Below are 20,114 nucleotides of genomic sequence, written 5' to 3'. Positions count from 1 at the left end.
CTTAAAGATGTTCCAGAATACATTTGTTAACGTCTATCTTACCAAATCTGTTTTTAGCTACAACGCTTTCAGATTCCAGTGGATCGCCAACACCAAACTTGTTTACCGCTCGTATACGGAAAACATATTCATTTCCTTTTATGACTTTCGTGGTAGTGACATTGCATTCTTCTTGTTTCTCTGAGATCATAGACCATACCACTCGGCTTGTTTCCCGTTTCTCAACAACGTAGTGTGTCACTTTGGCTCCTCCATCATCAGCTGGCGGTTCCCACTGAAGAGAAATCTTTTCAGCTGTAACTGTTTTAAAGTGAACAGGCCCACTTGGAGGTCCTGGCTTATCTGTTGAGCAAATGATATTGATTAATATACAAGAATAACCATGGCTAGAGGAATTTAATAGAGCAATGAAGTGTAACACTTTTCAAAGCATACCAAGTATTTGTACTTTAATGGTAGCAGATGCTGAACCCATGGCATTCTTTAATTTCAGTTCATAGCTTCCACTATTGAGACGCGTTGCATCCTTGATCAGTATAGAAGCAAATTCAGTGGTATTTTCAATAGATATCTGGGCACTTGTTTGTACATCTTTGCCATTTCTAAACCATTCTATTGACGGTATGGGTTTTCCTGAAATCCCAAGTTTGAGCTTAACTGAGGTGCCAGCTTTGTATTTGACCACTTCTGTATATTCTGGTGGTACATCTATTTCAGGTGCACCTTAATGAAAGATAAATGGAATAAGAAGGTATTAAGACACTTTGCATTCTAAAAGGCTCACAGAAGAGCAGCTAAGTAAGAAGAAATATGCCCTTTAATTAAAATTCTGCACCATCCGATACCCAAAAGAAAATTAAATATAGGTCTACGCGATACTGTCATATTAAGAATTCTAGAATGCATATTTCTGCCAGTGATGATAACTCAAATCCTATAAATAAAAACAAGATAGTTTTTTGGGGGGTTAATACATTTCTTACCATATGTGTCCACGCAAGTGATAGGTCCTAAAACATCTGATGGGTTACTAATTGAACCTGCAGCATTCTTAGCAAAGACACGGAATTCATATTGAGAGCTTTGAGTCAATCCTGATACAGTAAACAGGGTCTCTATGACATTGGTAAAGCTGGCCTTTGCCCATCTTCCGTTTGGAAAATCGCGTTTCTCCACAATGTACCCAGTGATTTTGCTGCCACCATCAAAAGCGGGTTGTGTCCAAGAAAGGCTGACAAACGTCTTGGAAATATCTGTGACTCGAACGTTTCTTGGTGGTTCTGCAATTTGGAAAACAATTGCATTTGTCATTAACATTTGTATAAGTACTCAATACTAACTGACCAAGAATGGTTTGCACTAAAGTCAACATTAGAAATGCGATGCTGTATTACTGAATACATACCACATGCATCAATTGCAAGAACTGCATCAGATGGGTGACTTGGTTTTCCGATGCCTGCTGCATTTTCAGCGTAAACTCTGAATTCGTAAATTAGTCCAGCAGTAATAGTAGAGGCCTTGAAGTGAGTTGTGCGTATAATCATTTTATTCACTTTCTTCCATAAAATACTGTTTCTGTCCTTCATTTCCAGGTGATAACCAATGACCGCACTGCCTCCATTAGAAACAGGCTCATGCCATCCAACAACGATGCTTTCTCGGGTAACGTTAGTGATCCATGGTGTTGAAGGTGGTCCAGGTATAGCTGAATAAACAGGATAGGCAAGTTAGCAAAGTATATGTCTATGTCTGAAAAATTCATAGAACCAGAACCAAAAAACAGAGGTACTTACTATAAGGCAGTTTTATAACTACACACGCTGAATCGAGATGATCACTAATGCCGAAGCGATTCTCTGCTTTGATACGGAACTGATACTCTTCTCCGGTGGTTAACTTCATGACCTTAATCATATTTCTAGCAACGGTTGCAGACACCTCAGTCCAAACAGCAGTGCTTGTTTCTCTTCTTAGCACAATGTAGTTTGTGACTTGGCTTCCGCCATCGTAATGTGGAGGCTCCCACATCAGGGCAACGCCTTCTTCAGTGACGTCACTTATCACAACAGGACCGACTGGGGGACCTGGTCTATCCAGGACAACAATTTTGATGAAGGATTTTGTTGTGCCACTGGAGTTTGCAGCTGTGATGTCATATTTACCAGCATCGGTAGCCACACTTTCCTTAAGGTTAATAATTACACACTCTGCAGTGGTTTCTGTATTAAACCTCATGGTCGGCCTGAGCGGAATGCCATCTCTAGATAAAGACACCTTTGGCAAGGGTTTTCCCGAAATTGGAATCTCGACCTTTAGATTTGAACCAGCTCTCACATAAACTGTATGGTTCGGGAAACCTTTCATATCCACTTCAGGCGATTCTGAAAAATGCAATAGTAGCACATTAAAAATATCAAAAATGCCAATGATTCTATTTTCAGTTATATTCAGACAACTTTATTCTTAGTAATGGAATACATACCTATTTTTTCTTTAACTGTGACAGGAAGAAGAAGCTCTCTAGGATCACTGAGACCAGCTTCGTTTTCAGCAAATACTCTGAAGAAATAATCCATGTTCTCTTTGAGACCTTGGACAATATGATGGGTTGTCTTGACTACAGCACACTTGACCCATTTCTGCTGTCCTTTCTCTAGGGCTTCAACAAGGTAGCCAACAATTCTGCTTCCGCCATCATGCTCGGGTTTTAGCCATACAAGGGATACACTGTCTTTGGTAATGCTCGATACTCCCAGTTTTTCAGGTGGGCTTGGTTTTTCTAAAAAATAGGAAGATAAATTGAGAACAAAAATGCGCCAGATGCAAACATATTATTTGTAAGGTACTCTGCAAATAAATATCTTGCATGGATAAGCTCTATAGTTGAGTTCCTTACATATATTGGAACTCGACTTATCAGCAAATCCTTAAGACAAACACCTTTCATTGTGGCTTTACATCATTTTATATTGCTACTTTGCATTAAATTTATATTGTTAATATAAGCATTGCAAAGATATAAAAACTCAAGCATGGATGTAAGTCCTGCTAAAATTAATTTCAATAAATCATAAGTGAAGCACATAAAATATTTTTTTTAAAAAAATATTACTCACCCGTTATTTTAACTCCATCTTTGGTTTCGATGGGAACACCAACACCAAACTCGTTTTCTCCAGAGACTCTGAAGTAATACATTCCGCCTTCTTGTAGATTGGCAACTTTGTAGGAAAGACGATGGCAATTGTTGGTTACAGTGACCCAGGCTTTCTTGCTTGCTTCTCGTTTTTCAATGTGGTAATTCTTCACAGGAGCCCCTCCATCATTCTCTGGAGCTTCCCAAGATAACACAGCAGATTCTTTTGTTACATCTTTTACAATGATATTAGATGGAGGTCCTGGTGAATCAAGGACTTTAACAATTAATGTCAAACTAGCTGTGTTTACAATGTTTTGTAAAGTCAGAGTATACTTTCCAGAATCATTTCGTGTTGCCTTCTCAACAGTCAGCGAGGTGCGGTTATCTGAGGAGTCAATATTTGCTCGTGTGCGGAGATCAGTGTCTGGCTTACTCCATAGCACGTTAGGGATAGGTTTTCCTCTGAAAGGCACAGTCATTGTAAAAGATTCACCTGCTTTCACAACTAATGTCTTTCTCATTTCATTATCAATATCAAAAACGGGTTCTTCTTCTCTTTCCTTTGCTACTTGAGGTTCTGAGGCATCACTTGGATCACTAGCGCCAATTTTGTTCACAGATCTTACTCTGAAAACATATTCTGCTCCTGCTGTAAGACCCATTACAGTATATTCTGTTCCTCTTAAGCTTTGAATAGCAGTTGACCAATCAGTTTCACTAGTTAGCTTGTATTCAACGGTGTATCCAATAATAGGACCTCCCCCATCAAACAATGGTTTTGTCCATCCAATTGTTATATGAGATCTTGTATGGTCCATTATCTTAGGCCGAGATGGTGGTGATGGTTGGAAAACTGGATCTTCTGCTTTTATTAGTGGTGAAGGATCACTAGGAAGACTAAGGCCTGCGGCATTTTCTGCATATACTCTATATTCATATTCACATCCTTCCCGAAGGCCTGAAGATTTTATTCTGAGATCATAAACTGGCTTTTTATGTATACGTATCCACCGTAAACTGTTTTTCTCACGCCTCTCAATCACATAACCAGAAATTTCATTTCCTCCATCACTGTCAGGTCTTGCCCAGCAAAGAGTCATGGATTCCTTTGTCACATTGGTAACCTCTAAAGATTTAGGAGGTGTTGGAACGGTGAAAGGATCCAGGGCCTTGACAGCCTCACTTTCTAAGGGCTCACCAACACCGTATTTATTTACACCCATCACTCTGAAAATATATTCATTTCCTCTAAGTAGTTTCACCACTTTGCAGGAAGTTGTTGGGAGTTCTGCTTCACAAAGAGTCCATGCAAGCCTACTGGTCTCACGTTTTTCCACAATGTAATAGTCAATCTCTGCCCCTCCATTTTCTTGAGGTGGTCCCCATGACAGATAACATTTCTCAGCAGTCAGGCCTTTGATTTGTAGTGGGGCTGCTGGTGGACCTGGCCTGTCAAGTACTTTGCAGTTAACTGCTAACGATCTTGTTCCAGCAACATTTTGTAATGTCAACACATACTGCCCCGAATCCCGTCGAATGCAATCTTTAACAGTGATCGCTGTAGCATGGTCTGTGGAGACTATTTCGACTCTTGCCTTTTCTTCAATGTCTTTGCCATCCTTTGTCCATGAAACTATTGGCAAGGGTCGTCCTGCAATGTCAGAATTGATTTTTAAAATCTCTCCAGCTTTAATAACAATTTCTCTGAATTTGGCATCCATCATAATTCTTGGAGCTTCTATGTCATCCTTTACAGTAACTGGCCCAGTGGAGTCAGAGGGTTCACTAAATTGGTCAGCAGCATTCCTGGCGATAACACGGAATTCGTAGCGCTGGTCTTCAGTAAGCCCGGTCACATCAAAGTAAGTTTCCTGTACATTGGTGAAACTGCACTTCAGCCAACGACCATCTGGAAGCTCTTTCCGCTCAACAATGTAGCCTGTAATCTTAGCACCGCCATCATATACTGGCTTGGTCCATGATAGTGAGACACATGTCCTTGTAATATTGGTCACTTCGGGTTGGCCAGGTGGATCACATGGATCCCTTGCTGCCACTGGTTCACATGATTTGCTACATTTGCCAATTCCTACAATGTTTTCAGCGTACACACGATATTCATACATCAGGCCTTCGTCAAGACCTGTGACCTTCATCTGAGTATCACTTATAAGGATTTTATTAACTTTAGTCCAAAGGATGCTGCTTCGTTCTTTACGTTCAAGATGATAACCAAGGACTCTGCTACCTCCGTCATTAACTGGTTCCTGCCAACTTACAACCATGAAGGTTTTGGTTGCATGTACAACCCGAGGAGTACCAGGTGGACCAGGTAGGTTAAATGGATACTCTGCCACAACAGGGGCAGTTTCAACATAAGTGCTCTTGCCATAGCGATTTTCTGCGGAAACACGGAATTGATATTCTGATCCAGTGGTTAAGCGAATTATTTTAATTGACGTTCGTGCAACTGCTGCAGATACTATGCTCCATGTTGTTGTTGTAGTTTCTCTTTTCTCTACAATGTAATTATTAATTTGACAGCCACCATCATATTCAGGGGGTTCCCAAGATATGGATATATTATCCACACTGACATTATCAATACGCAATGAGGTTGGAGGTCCTGGTCTATCAAGAACAATCACATGGATTAAAGCTGTTGTAGAGCCAGCGCTGCTTGAAACATTTAATTCATATTTTCCTACATCTTCTCTAGAAGCTTCTTTGATGACTAGCGATGTGGATGTTTTTGAAGTGTGGACATTCACTCTCGTTGTCTCTCTTAAAGGCATGCCATCCTTTTTCCAGCTGGCAGATGGTACTGGCCTTCCTCTAATGGGTACATCAATCTTAAGATCTTCGCCAGCTTTAACACTGAATGTATTGAAAAGGAGCTCAACAGAAGGCTGGATTTCAATGTCTTTTGCAACCACTGGAACTCCAAGTTGTCTTGGATCACTCTTCCCCTTTTCATTTATAGCACAGACACGGAAAGTATATTCTTCTCCCATACTTAATCCAGATATTGTTGCGTCTAATGTTTTAACTTGGGTACAGGTGCTCCATTTTTCACTCCCTTTAGTTTGCATTTCTACTACATAGCCAGTTATTTTACTGCCACCATCACTCTCTGGTTTCTCCCATTTAATAGTGGCACTGTGACGAGTAACATCAACAAGAGTTACCTTTCCAGGTGGATAGGGTGGTTCAGAAACCTTAACTGGCTCAGATGTTTCTGCTGGCAAACCAATTCCATATTCATTTGCAGCTAAGACCCGGAAGTAGTAGCTGCATCCTTCCTGTAGCTGTTCGATTCTAAAGACATTTTTGTTGCAATTACTTGTGATAGTGGCATACGCTTTTCTGGTTGTTTCACGTTTTTCATTATATAGTTTGTTATTTTAGCTCCACCATCAATAAGAGGAGGCTCCCAAGCTAATGTCACTAAATCTTTCTTTACTTCTCTGACGGTCAGATTTACAGGTGCACTTGGTGTATCAAGTATTCTCACATTAACAAATGCTGATTTCTTGCCACTGTTGTTTTCCAAAGTCAGGTTATATTTTCCACTGTCAAATCTATTTACATTGTCAATTACTAACATTGTATAAGAACTGGTTACTTCAATCTGAGCTCTGTCACTCATGGTGCCTTCTGCTTTTTCCCATTTCACTTCTGGCTCTGGCCTTCCTTTAATTGTGACAAACAAACGTAATGTGCCACTAGCACGCACTGTGACAACTTTTCTGAGATCTGCGTCAAGTTCTATTTCAGGAGGTTCCATTTTTTCAGCCGCAACAACACTACCAGGGATAGTGGCTGGTTCCCCAACTCCTTCAGAATTCATAGCACAGATGCGGAAGTTATACTCGCTATTTTCTTTAAGTTTTGTTACTGTGAATTGTCTTCCTTGTAAACCTGATGGGGATGTACAAGTTGTCCATTCATCAGCAGTAGCTTCCTTAAATTCTACAATATATCCTTTGACAGGAGCACCACCATCATAAGTAGGTTTGCCCCATGCAAGGGACACAGATGATCTGGAGGTATCTGTTACCCTTTGGATTGTTTGGTGGGCCTGGTGGATATATTGCCTCACAAGCACGGTAGAAAAATTGATGGTTCACTGGGCTCACCAACACCAGCAGCGTTTTCGGCAGAAGCTCTAAATTCATAGAAATGACCATCCGTCAGTCCAGTTACTCTCAATCTTAAGTCTGTCAGTCTAGTTTTATTGCACTTGGTCCACCTAATGCCATCTTTGTCTCGCTTTTCTAGTATGTAACCTCAATTTCAGCTCCGCCATTGTCAGTTGGGCGGCACCAAGTTACAATCATAGAATCTTTCGTGATTGAAGAAGCTTCGGGTGTTGAAGGAGGACCTGGAGGCTTATATGGATTGCATGCCAACACAGGTTCGGATTCTAGAGGGTCACCAATTCCATATTTATTAACAGCCATTACACGGAAAATGTATTCATTGCCTGTAAGAAGTTTGGTTACTTTGTGATTCAGAGCTTGAACATCAGATGATACTTGTGTCCATGAAAGCCGGCTTGTCTCTCTCTTTTCTATAATGTAATGCGAAATGCTAGCACCTCCATCTTGTAAAGGTGGTCCCCATGCAAGGTAACATTTTTCTGCTGTCACACCTGTAACTTTCAAAGGTCCTTCTGGGGTCCAGGTCTGTCAAGCACTTTTACAGTGATTGGTATTGATTTTGTGCCACCAACATTAGTCAGTGTAAGTGTGTAATGGCCTCCATCTAATCTGACACAATCGTTACACGTGAGAGTTGTTCTTTCAATTGTAGACTTAATTTCCATTCTCGCAGTTGCTTCTTCAAATTCTTTCCCATCTTTTGACCACTTAACATCAGGAATAGGTTTTCCGTGGATGTCAGCCTCAAGAGCAAATGTTTCTCCTGCACGAACAACAATGAGATCTTTGTACTTAGGATCCATTGAAGCTCTCGGTGCTTCTATTGCGTCTCTAGCAATAATTGGCCCTGTGCTTTCAGAGGGCTCACTTAAGCTGCCAGCTGCATTCCTTGCAATTACTCTGAATTCATATCTTTGGTCTTCTACAAGGCCACTTACTGTAAACTCAGTTTCTATTACATTTGTAAAACTGGCCTTCATCCAACGGCCATCAGGTAGTTCTTTCTTTTCCACAGTGTATCCAGTTATTCTGCTACCACCGTCATATTCAGGTTTTTTCCATTTTAGTGTCACATAATTTCTAGTGATAACAATGGCATCTGGACGGCCTGGTGGGTCACAAGCATCCCGAGCAACATACAGTTCAGAACATTTGCTAACCTTGCCTACTCCAACAATGTTTTCAGCGGAAACTCTGAATTCGTATTCAAGACCTTCTTCAAGACCTTCTGTTTTATATTTTGTGTCGTGGATGAGGGTCTTGTTTATCTTTGTCCAAAGAATGCTGTTTTTATCTTTACGTTCTAGATGATATCCAAGAACTTTGCTTCCTCCATCGTTAACTGGTTCATGCCACTGTACAATCATGAGGTCTTTGGTGGCTGTAGTGACAAAGGGGGTACCTGGTGGCCCTGGTACTTTGTATGGATATTGTACAAGAACTGGCTTAGAATCTAACGCAGCACTCTTTCCGTATCGATTTTCAGCACTAATTCTAAATTGGTATTCAGTTCTGTTTAAGTTTGGTTACTTTAATAGTTGTCCTTGCGACCATTGCGGATACCATTTGCCAAACAGTGGTTGTAGTGTCACGTTTCTCGACGATGTAGTTAGATATCTGACAGCCACCTGTATATGCTGGTGGTTCCCATGAGAGGACTACAAAGTTTAACTACTTCATCAAAACGGACAGGACCTTGGGGCGGGCCAGGCTTTTCTAGCACAATGATACTAAGATGCTCTGTTGCTGTGCCTTGCGGTGTTGGTTGCTGTGACAGTATATTTTCCAAAATCATCCTTGTTGCTTTCTTTAATAAGCAATGTAGTTGAAGTTGCTGTATCTTCAACATGTAATCTGGTTGTCTGTTTCAGAGGCTGGCCATCTTTCTCCCAAGTAATAGTAGGCTTTGGTCGAGCTATAAAGGGAATTTCTACTTTAAGATCTTCTCCAGCTTGTACAGTATACGTATTGAACATCAATTTGAAACTGGGCTGAATTGTCTGATCTTTGGCAATCACAGGAACTGCCAGTGGCTTAGGATCACTTTTGCCTTTTTCATTGTATGCCATGACACGGAAGTGATATTCCTGTCCAGAAATTAAACCAGATACAACGACATTGCAGACTTTGGTTTCGGTAACAACAGCCCATTTATCAGATCCTTTTGACTGCATTTCAACAATGTAGCCCAAATCCTGCTGCACCATCGTGTTCAGGCTTCTCCCACATAAATGATGCACTTCTCTGTGTCACATCAGTGAGTGTCACTTTTCCAGGGGGTAGAGGTGGCTCGGCTGCTTTTGAAGCATCAGCAGTTTCCGCTGGACTACCAATTCCAAATTCATTTTCAGCCATAACTCTGAAATAATAAATGCTTCCTTCTGTAAGGTTTTCAACTCTAAAGCTTGTTTTGCTGCACTTGGCACTCACATTTGCATATGCTTTTCTGGTTGACTCACGTTTATCGATGACATAGTTCTTTATCTTTGCTCCACCATCATTAGCTGGAGGTTCCCATGTCAATACAGCACAGTCTTTTCTTATTTCTTTGACAACTAAGTTTTGTGGTGGTCCTGGTGTGTCCAGTACTTTAACTGTAACGAAGGCAGACTTCGAACCACTGCTATTCTCTAGTTTAAGTATATACTTCCCAGCATCATTTCTATCACAATAATCAATTGATAGCTGCGTGTAATTTAGTCCTTTTTCAATTTGAACTTTATCTGTAAATTCCCCTTCTTCCCGAGACCATGTGATTTCAGGGGTGGGGCGTCCTTTAAATGGTATATTGATCCTGACAGAGCTACCAGCTCTGACGACAATTCCCTTCCTTAATTCTGAGTCTATATCAAGTTCAGGAGCTTCAAGTTTATCTTCTGGTTTAATTGTACCAGGGATTGCTGCAGGCTCACCTACTCCAATTTTGTTGAGAGCACACACCCTTAGCTTGTATTCTTGATGTTCTATGAGTTTTTTGATCTCGAAACGACTAACTCTCAGACCAGTCTGTGGAGTAACCATTGCCCATTCTTCTTCATCAGCTTTGCAGATTTCTACAATATATCCCAGGATTTCACATCCACCATCATAAATAGGTTTACCCCACGCAGCTGTGATTGAATTCTTGGTTGTATCAACAACATGGGCATTAGTGGGTGGACCAGGCTTGAACGTAGGGTCACATGCTTTCCAGTATGGAGTAACTTGACTTGGCTCACCAATTCCAGCTATATTTTCAGCAGATACTCTAAATTCATATTCATGATCTTCATTTAGTCCTGTGACTCTTAATCGTAAATCTGTAATTCGACGTTTATTACATTTCACCCATCTAATACCAGTTCTATCTCTTTTTTCTACAATGTAGCCAATGATTTCACTGCCACCATCACTAGCTGGACGATGCCAGGAGACTGTCATAGAATCCTTTGTAACATTGGTAACTTCAAGGTTTATTGGTGGACCAGGAGCAACAAATGGGCTTTTCATAAGTACGGGTGCAGATTCCAAAGGCTCGCCAACTCCATATTTATTAACTGCCATTATGCGGAATATATACTCGTTGCCTTCCAGAAGTTTTGTTACCTTTAGCATTGTGGCTACAGCATCAGATGCAACAACTGTCCAAGCAAGACGGCTAGTTTCTCTCTTCTCAATGATGTAGTGGGAAATATCACTGCCACCATCATGGATTGGTGGGGCCCATGCCAAGGAACACTTTTCAGAAGTAACGCCAGAAATCTGAATACTCTCTGGAGGCCCTGGCCTATCTAGTACTTTTACTGTTATAGGTACTGATTTTGTTCCTGCAACATTGGTTGCCTGCAAAATAAACTGCCCACCATCAACACGTATAGCATCTTTCACAGTAATCAGAGCTTTGAAGTCTGTATTCCTTATTTCATACCGAGCAGTATCTTCAAGGACTTTATCTCCTTTCAGCCACATACTAGTAGGAATTGGCTTTCCATGTATGTCAGCTTCAAGTTTGAAAGTTTCACCGGCATTTACAACAATAGCATCTTTGTATTTTGGATCCATGGAAATTCTTGGAAGTTCAACTTCATCTTTTGCTGTGATAGGTCCTGTGCTGTCAGAAGGTTTGCTTACTGCTCCAGCAGCATTCCTTGCGATTACTCTAAATTCATATCGTTGGTCTTCAGTAAGACCTGTCACAGTAAACTGAGTTTCAGTGATATTGGTAAAGCTTGCTTTCATCCAACGACCATCAGGTAAGTCTCGTTTTTCTACTACATAGCCTGTTATTTTGCTGCCACCATCATATTCTGGCTTTGTCCACTGCAGAGTGATGGCACTTCTTGTGACAACAATAGCTTCAGGACAACCTGGTGGGTCACAGGCATCGCGTGCTACATAGCATTCTGAAACTTTGCTTGCTTTGCCTACGCCAACAATATTTTCTGCAGAAACTCTAAATTCATATTCAATGTTTTCTTCAAGATTAGATGTTTTATAATGTGTATCTTGAATAATAGTTTTGTTTACTTTTGTCCACAGAATGCTGTTTCTTTCCTTTCGTTCAAGATGATAACCTAGAATTCTACTTCCACCGTCATTAATGGGTTCGTGCCATTGCACAATCATAGAGTCTTTTGTAGCTATTGTCACAAATGGTGTTCCAGGGGGGCCTGGTTCTTTGTAAGGATATTGAGCAATCACTGGTTCAGATTCCAGGGCAAAGCTCTGCCCATATCTATTTTCTGCAAATATTCTAAATTGATATTCTGAGCCTGTTTTCAGCTTAGTCACCTTCAGAGTAGTTCTTGCAACAGTAGCTGAAACTACTTCCCATGAAGTTGTGGTTGTATCTCTCTTATGAACAATATAATTAGTAACCTGGCAACCACCTGTATATACTGGGGGATTCCATGATATTGTGACACTTTCAGCACTAATATCTTCAAATTTAACTGGGCCTTTAGGAGGATCTGGTTTATCGAGTGTTATAATTTCAATGGATGCAGATTTTTGTCCAACCACATTAGCAACTGCAATTTCATAAATTCCATTGTCCTCTTTATTTGTTTCTTTAATATTTAGAACTGTAAGATTAGGTGAGTCAATTACATTTACTCTGGTTGTCTGTTTCAATGGAATGCCATCTTTAGTCCAAGAAACAGTAGGCTTAGGTCGACCAAATATTGGTACTTCGATCTTTAGATCATGTCCTACTTGTATACTGTAACTGTGGAATGCTGGTCTGACATCTGGTCCAATAACAAGATCTTTAGCGGTTACTGGTACTGCAAGTGATCGTGGATCACTCCTGCCCTTTTCATTTACAGCCATCACTCTGAAGAGATAATCTTCTCCTTGGGTTAGGTTAGTAATAACGGCTTCAAGAACTTTAACACGTGTGCACTCTGACCATTTATCACTACCCTTCACTTGCATTTCTACAATGTACTGTAAGATTTTACTTCCACCGTCATGTTCAGGCTTTGCCCAGCTCAAAGAAACGCTGTTTCTCGTAACATCAACCACGGTTATTTTTCCTGGAGGTTGAGGAACTTCAGCCACCTTAATTGGGTCACTTGTTTCAGCAGGCAGGCCAATTCCATATTCATTCTCTCCAGAAACTCTGAAATAATAATAACAACCCTCTTGGAGCGGTTCAATTTTCCAGGATGTTTTATGGCAGTTTGTTACAACAGCTGCATAGGATTTTCTTGTGGCTTCACGCTTTTCAATAATATAATTTTTAACTTTAGCTCCACCATCTATCACTGGAGGCTCCCATGAAATTGTAACAGAGTCTTTGGTAATTTCCTTGATTTTCAGATTAACAGGAGGACCTGGAGTATCCAAGACTCTTACACTGACAAAGGCAGATTTTGTTCCACTACTATTTTCTAAAGTAAGAGTGTACTTTCCAGAGTCAAATCTATTCACATTATCGAGAACAAGTGAGGTGAAGCTGCTGGTACTGTCAATAATAGCTGCTTCTCTGATATCCCCATCTACTTTACTCCATTTTACTTCAGGTGTTGGGCGGCCTCTGATAGGAACAAAGAGTCTTAATGAGCAACCAGCTCTTACATTGATCACTTTTCTCAATTCTAAGTCAAGGTCAAGATCTGGAGCTTCCAATTTTTCTTCAACAAGGATGATTCCAGGAACATCAGCATGCTCTCCTACTCCTGCTTTATTAACAGCACAAATTCGGAATTTGTACTCATGTTTTTCCAACAATTTTTCTACTTCCATATTTGTTTTCTTAATTCCAGTGGGTGGTGTACAAATAGACCACTCACCAACACTTACATCACATGCTTCAACAATGTATCCTTGAATTTCAGAGCCACCGTCATAGATTGGTTTGCCCCAAGATAGGAAAACGGAAGATCTTGTAACATCTATCGCTTTGGGATTATTGGGTGGACCTGGTTTATATATAGGGTCACAAGCTTTATAGTAGATAGAAGGTGGACTGGGCTCACTGAGACCAGCTGCATTTTCAGCAGAGACTCTATATTCATAGTCATGATTTTCCAGAAGTCCTGTGACTCGATATCGAAGTTCACTGACCAAACGCTTGTTGCATCTTGTCCACCGAATGCCTTCTCTGTCACGTTTTTCTAGCACATAACCCAAAATTTCACTGCCTCCATCAGAAACTGGTCTATCCCATACAACAATCATAGAATCCTTGGTAACAGCTGAAACCTCTGGAGCCTTTGGTGGAAGTGGTACCACAAAGGGATTTTTTGCAATTACAGGCTCAGATTCAAGAGGTTCGCCAACCCCATATTTATTGACAGCCATGATACGGAAAATATATTCATTGCCTTCCAAGAGTTTAGTAACTTTGCAACTAAGAGTTTGCACATTGGCATCAACCAAAGTCCAAACTAAGCGACTTGTTTCTCTTCTTTCAACAACATAATGTGAAATGTCACTGCCTCCATCCTGCAGTGGGGGTTTCCATGATAGCATGCATTTTTCAGCAGTTGTCCCTGTTATAACAACAGGCCCTTCAGGGGGGCCAGGTCTGTCAAGGACTTTGACATGAACAGAAGCAGTTTTTTCGCCTGCAACATTCTTCACCAACAATATATAATGTCCACTGTCAACACGAACAGCTTCCTTCACGCTTAGGCTTGTGGCAAAGTCCGTACTTTTTATATCCAAACGTGCTGTGTTTGTTAGTTCCTTGTCACCTTTCAGCCACTGAATAGAAGGCAGGGGTTTGCCATAAACATCAGCGTCAATCTTAAATGATTCAGTAGCATGCACTGTAAGTGTTTCTTTGAACTTGGGATCCATACTTATACGAGGTGGTTCTACTTCATCTCTCACTGTGATAGCCCCAGAACTTTCAGAGGGCTCACTGAATACACCTGCTGCATTACGTGCAATCACACGGAACTCATACCTTTGATTCTCAACCAGGCCAGTTACTGCAAATTGAGTCTCAATGACGTTAGTAAAACTTGCTTTCATCCAGCGGCCTTCAGGTAATTCTTTCTTTTCAACAATGTAGCCTGTGATCTTGCTTCCACCATCATACACTGGTTTTTTCCATTGAAGAGTAACAGAATTTCTTGTGACAATTATGGGTTCTGGGCGGCCGGGTGGATCACAAGGATCATGAGCTGTGTAACATTCTGAACATTTGCTTGCCTTTCCAATGCCAACAATATTTTCTGCATAAACTCTGAATTCATATTCAAGTCCCTCTTCCAGTCCAGTTGTTTTAAATTTAGTGTCAGGAATTGCCATTTTGTTCAACTTAACCCATAAGATGCTGTTTCTTTCTTTGCGCTCCAAATGATAGCCAATGATTCGGCTGCCACCATCACTGACTGGCTCATTCCAATGTACTATCATAGTATCTCTGGAGACTTCTGGTACATATGGAGTTCCAGGTGGGCCAGGTAGTTTGTATGGATATTGGGCAACCACAGGCTCTGATGTGAGATACGTACTCTTTCCATATCTGTTTTCAGCAGCAATTCTGAATTGATATTCGGTTCCGGTCTTTAATCTACCCACTTTTAGAGTTGTTCGTGCAACAGTTGCCGAAACAATCTGCCAAACAGTAGTAGATGTATCACGTTTTTCTACAATGTAATTGTTGATGGAACTGCCACCATCATATTTGGGTGGCTCCCAAGAAATGGTAATACTATCTGCAGTTATTTCATCCATCTTCACTGGTCCAGTGGGTGGCCCTGGCTTATCGAGGACAATAATACTAAGAATTTCGGTTGCTTCTCCTGCAGTATTTGTAAGTTTTACCAAATATTGTCCAACATCTTCTTTACATGCTTCCTTTATTGTTAGCACTGTGTTGTTGTCTGTATTTTCTTCATTTACTCTAGTAGTTTGCCTTAGTGGCACATTATCCTTAAGCCATGTTACAGTTGGTTTGGGTCGACCAACAAAAGGAACATCAACCTTTAAGTCTTCACCTGCTAGTACACTGAATGTGGTAAACAAGAGTTTGAATGCTGGAGGTATCACAAGATCTTTTGCAATGACAGGTACACTGAGTTGCCGAGGATCACTGATTCCTTTTTCATTTTGTGCTGAAACACGGAAGGAATATTCTTCTCCTTGGATCAATCCTTTTATAGTAGCTTCAGTAACTTTAACAGTGGCACAAGTGGCCCACCTGTCACTGCCTTTGCTTTGCATTTCTACAATGTAGCCCAAAATTCTGCTTCCTCCATCATGCTCAGGTTTTTCCCAACTCAAAGACACACTGTTCCTTGTCACATCTAACAAAGTTATTTTTCCTGGAGGTAGAGGCCTCTCAGACACTTTAACCGATTCTGATGTTTCAACAGGAAGACCTATTCCATATTCATTTTCAGCTAGAACTCTGAAGTAATAGCTGCAACCTTCTTGTAGCATGTCCACTTTCCAGGTGGTCTTGTGGCAATTGGCTATAACAGTAGAGTATGCCTTTCTTGTTGCTTCACGTTTTTCAACAATATAATTCTTTATTTTAGAGCCACCATCTATGAGGGGAGGTTCCCAGGTGAGCGTGACAGATGACATGGTGATCTCTTTTATTTTCAGATTCTGTGGGGCACCAGGTGTATCAAGGACTCTTACAATTACAAATGCTGATTTGCTACCTGAATTGTTTTCTATAGTCAATATATATTTGCCACTGTCAAATCTATTCACATTTCCCACCGTCAGTAAAGTGTAAGAACTTGTGGATTCAATTGTGGCTTTGTCTAAAGATTCTCCATGTTCTCGTGACCATTTTACTTCAGGTGCTGGTCTTCCTTTAATCGGAACAAAAAGTCTCAAAGTACAACAAGCCCGAAGAGTCACAATTTTACGCAGCTCTGCATCCAGTTCAATCTCAGGGGGAAGCATTCGTTCTTCAGCTTTTGGTGTCCCTGGGACAAGAGCAGGCTCACCAATGCCTTCAGAATTCATGGCAAAAATTCTGATTTTATACTCCTGGTTTTCTTTTAGATTAGTGATGGTATATGATGTGGCTTTTAAACCTGCTGGTGGTGTTACAATTTTCCATTCATCTTCATCAGGTAATGCTGTTTCAACCATGTATCCAGTAATTTCTGAGCCACCATCATATAAGGGTTTATTCCAAGCAATTGTAATTGATGACTTGCTTGTATCTAAGACACGGGGATTACCAGGTGGACCAGGTTTGAAAAGAGTGTCACAAGCTTTGTAGAATGGGCTACTAGGACTTGGCTCACTTACACCAGCAGCATTTTCAGCCTTTATTCGATATTCATACTCATGGCCTTCTGTGAGTCCAGAAACTTTGTAACGCAAATCTGTCACAACCCGCTTATTACATTTCACCCAGCGTAATCCAGCTCTGTCACGACGTTCTACAATGTAATTGGTTATAGGACTTCCTCCATCTGAATCGGGATGTCCCCAGCAAACAATCATAGAATCTTTGGTAATAGCTGTAACTTCAGGTGTCTTGGGAGGATCGGGTACTACGTAAGGATTCACTGCTAGGACAGGCTCTGATTCTAGAGCTTCACCAACTCCGTACTTATTAACAGCCATTACTCGGAACACATATTCATTGCCTTTCAATAGCTTTGTGACCTTCAGTTTTGTTACAGGAACTTCTGTGGCTACAGATGTCCACGCCAATCTACTTGTTTCACGTTTTTCAACAACATAGTGGTCAATACTGGCACCTCCATCATCTAAAGGTGGGAGCCATGACAGGACACATTTGTCTGTGGTAACATCAGACACCAACAAAGGTGCCTGTGGGGGACCAGGCCTGTCTAGAACTTTGACGTTGAAAATGTGCTTCGCAAAGCCCCCTGGGTTGGATGCTGTAAGTGTATATGCACCACCATCCCGTCTTGTGGAGTCCTTATTGGTAAGAACTGTAGAGAAATCTGCTATTTTAATTTCCAATTTTGCTGTATCCTCAAGTTCCTTGTCTTGTTTTGTCCATGTTAGAGTTGGCGGAGGTCGACCTGCAACATCTGCTTCAAGTTTGAAAATTTCACCTGCTTTTACTACTAGAGTGTCTTTGTATTTAGCGTCAACCATTATCCTTGGTGCCTCAATTTCATCTCTGCATGTTATTGCATCAGATGGCTCAGAAGGCTGGCTAACGGCGCCGGCAGCATTTCTAGCGATGACACGGAATTCATAAGCAGCATCTTCAGTAAGCCCACTCACAGTGAATTCGGTTTCTAATATATTGCTAAAGTTTGCTTTTAGCCATCGGCCATTTGGAAGATCTCGTTTTTCAACTGTGTAGCCAGTTATCTTAAAGCCTCCATTATATTCGGGTTTTCTCCACTTTAGCGCTACTGCATGTCTTGTGATGTTTAGAGGAATTGGCTTTCCAGGAGGATCAATAGGATCGAGAGCAAGGGTTGGCTCAGATGGCTTGCTTGGTTTACTTTTACCTGCCAGGTTTTCTGCAATGACTCTGAATTCATATGCAATGCCATCCATCAGCCCACTTGATTTGAAGGTGTTGCCCGATATTAAGGCTTTGCTGACAGTCTGCCAAAGAATGCTATTCCGCTCTTTTCTTTCAATGTGATATCCCAGAATTGGACTTCCACCGTCTGTAAGGGGTTCGTGCCAGCTAATGCTGATTGAATCTTTTGTGACTGCAATGACTTGAGGAGTGCCTGGAGGCCCAGGAACTTTAAAAGGATAGCTAGCAATTACATTCTCTGAACTGATAGCCGGACCTGAGCCGTACCTGTTCTGAGCTTTAACACGGAATTGGTACTCAGTTCCAGTAGTCAGGTGAGCTGCTTTGTAGGTGGTACGTATAACAGTGGTTGCTAACTCAGCCCAGGAGGTACTGTCAGTTTTGCGCATTTCTACAACATAGTTGCTAATTGGAACCCCTCCATCATTTAGTGGAGGCTCCCATGAAAAGGTGACAAAATCAGATGAAACTTCTTCAAATCTAATTGGTCCAGTGGGTGGTCCAGGAACATCATGCACATGAACAGTTAAAACATCACTAACTTCACCAACAATGTTTTTAGCGGAGACTGGATATCTGCCACTGTCACTTCTAGTGCATTCATTAATGTTCAAAATGGTTGCAGTGGCCGTATTTTCATAGTTGATCCTTTGTGTTTGCTTGAGCAATTGATCTTCCTTTTTCCAGGTAATCGTTGGTCTGGGGCGACCAAGAACAGGAATCTCAACTTTGATATTGTCACCAGCTCTGGCGATTATGGTTTTCTGATAGATACCACGCAAATCAAACTCAGGAAGCATCATTTGTTCTTTAACAACAACTGGCCTGCTTTCTCTTGGATCACTTCTGCCAGCACTGTTAACTGCCATAACTTGGAAAGTATATTCTTCATTTTCAGTTAGATTCTTTACCACACATTCTAATGTTTTCACTGTAGTAATGTGTGTCCACTGAGTTGAACCCCTTTTCTGGGCTTCAATTACGTAGCCAGTAATTTTGCTACCACCGTCATGTTCTGGTTTTGGCCAAGCAAGGCTGACTGAGTTCCTTGTGATATCCATAATATTAAGGCTGTCTGGAGGAGATGGCGCTTCTGTTGCTCTTACAGGTTCAGGAGTTTCAGCAGGTTCACCGATTCCAAATTCATTTTCAGCAAATACTCTGAAGTAATATTCACAGCCTTCAGCCAAACCAGGAATCCTAAGGGAACATTTGGAGCATTTGGTTGTGATAGTTGAATACGACTTCCGTGTCGATTCCCGTTTTTCTACTATATAATTTGTTATACGTGAACCTCCATCAATTAGAGGCATGTCCCAATGGAGAGTAATGCTATCTTTAGATATGTCTCGGGGCTTCAGATTTATTGGTGGCCCTGGTGTATCCAAAACTTTTACATTTACAAAGCCAGTCTTTTTGCCAGCAGCATTTTCAAGGGTCATCAGATACTTTCCTGCATCATATCTATTACATTCTGTGATAATGAGGAGAGTGAATGAATCCGTATTTTCAATATTGGCCCGTGCTTTAAGTGGGATGTCATCTTTGGTCCACGTGATTTCAGGAGTCGGGCGTCCTTTAATCGGAACAAATACCCTAATGCTCAATCCGGCTCTGACCACAAGAGTTTTTCTCAGTTCAGCATCTAATTCAAAATCAGGAGCCGCTTCACGTTCTCTGATTTCAATATTTGGAATTAATGCTGGTTCGCCCACGCCAACGGCATTGATAGCGCTTATTCTGAAATTGTATTTGGCTCCTGTGTGGAGATTAGCAACCACAAATTGTGTGATTCTTAGAGGCGGTTCCTGTGGTATCGTTCACCCCCACGTTTCTTCTCCTTCTTTTGGGTGCTCCACAATGTAGCCAA

At 41.1% G+C, this 20,114-nt stretch overlaps 1 protein-coding gene across 1 annotated transcript in view; it reads right to left on the bottom strand.

Annotated features, from left to right (window-relative positions):
• Positions 1-20,114, bottom strand: part of LOC116522425 (titin-like) — a 309,289-nt gene that overhangs the window by 27,449 nt on the left and 261,726 nt on the right. The window contains 16 exon segments of the mRNA XM_032237329.1: positions 43-342; positions 436-723; positions 984-1,280; positions 1,406-1,708; positions 1,797-2,384; positions 2,486-2,782; positions 3,120-6,530; positions 6,533-7,202; positions 7,204-7,257; positions 7,259-7,434; positions 7,437-7,823; positions 7,826-8,817; positions 8,819-8,977; positions 8,979-9,058; positions 9,060-9,498; positions 9,500-20,114. Of these exon segments, the coding sequence (XP_032093220.1) occupies positions 43-342; positions 436-723; positions 984-1,280; positions 1,406-1,708; positions 1,797-2,384; positions 2,486-2,782; positions 3,120-6,530; positions 6,533-7,202; positions 7,204-7,257; positions 7,259-7,434; positions 7,437-7,823; positions 7,826-8,817; positions 8,819-8,977; positions 8,979-9,058; positions 9,060-9,498; positions 9,500-20,114 (19,056 nt within the window).

Source organism: Thamnophis elegans, chromosome 1 (genome assembly GCF_009769535.1).
Source record: "Thamnophis elegans isolate rThaEle1 chromosome 1, rThaEle1.pri, whole genome shotgun sequence".
Taxonomy (NCBI): domain Eukaryota; kingdom Metazoa; phylum Chordata; class Lepidosauria; order Squamata; family Colubridae; genus Thamnophis; species Thamnophis elegans.
This window is presented reverse-complemented; position numbering and strand designations above follow the sequence as displayed.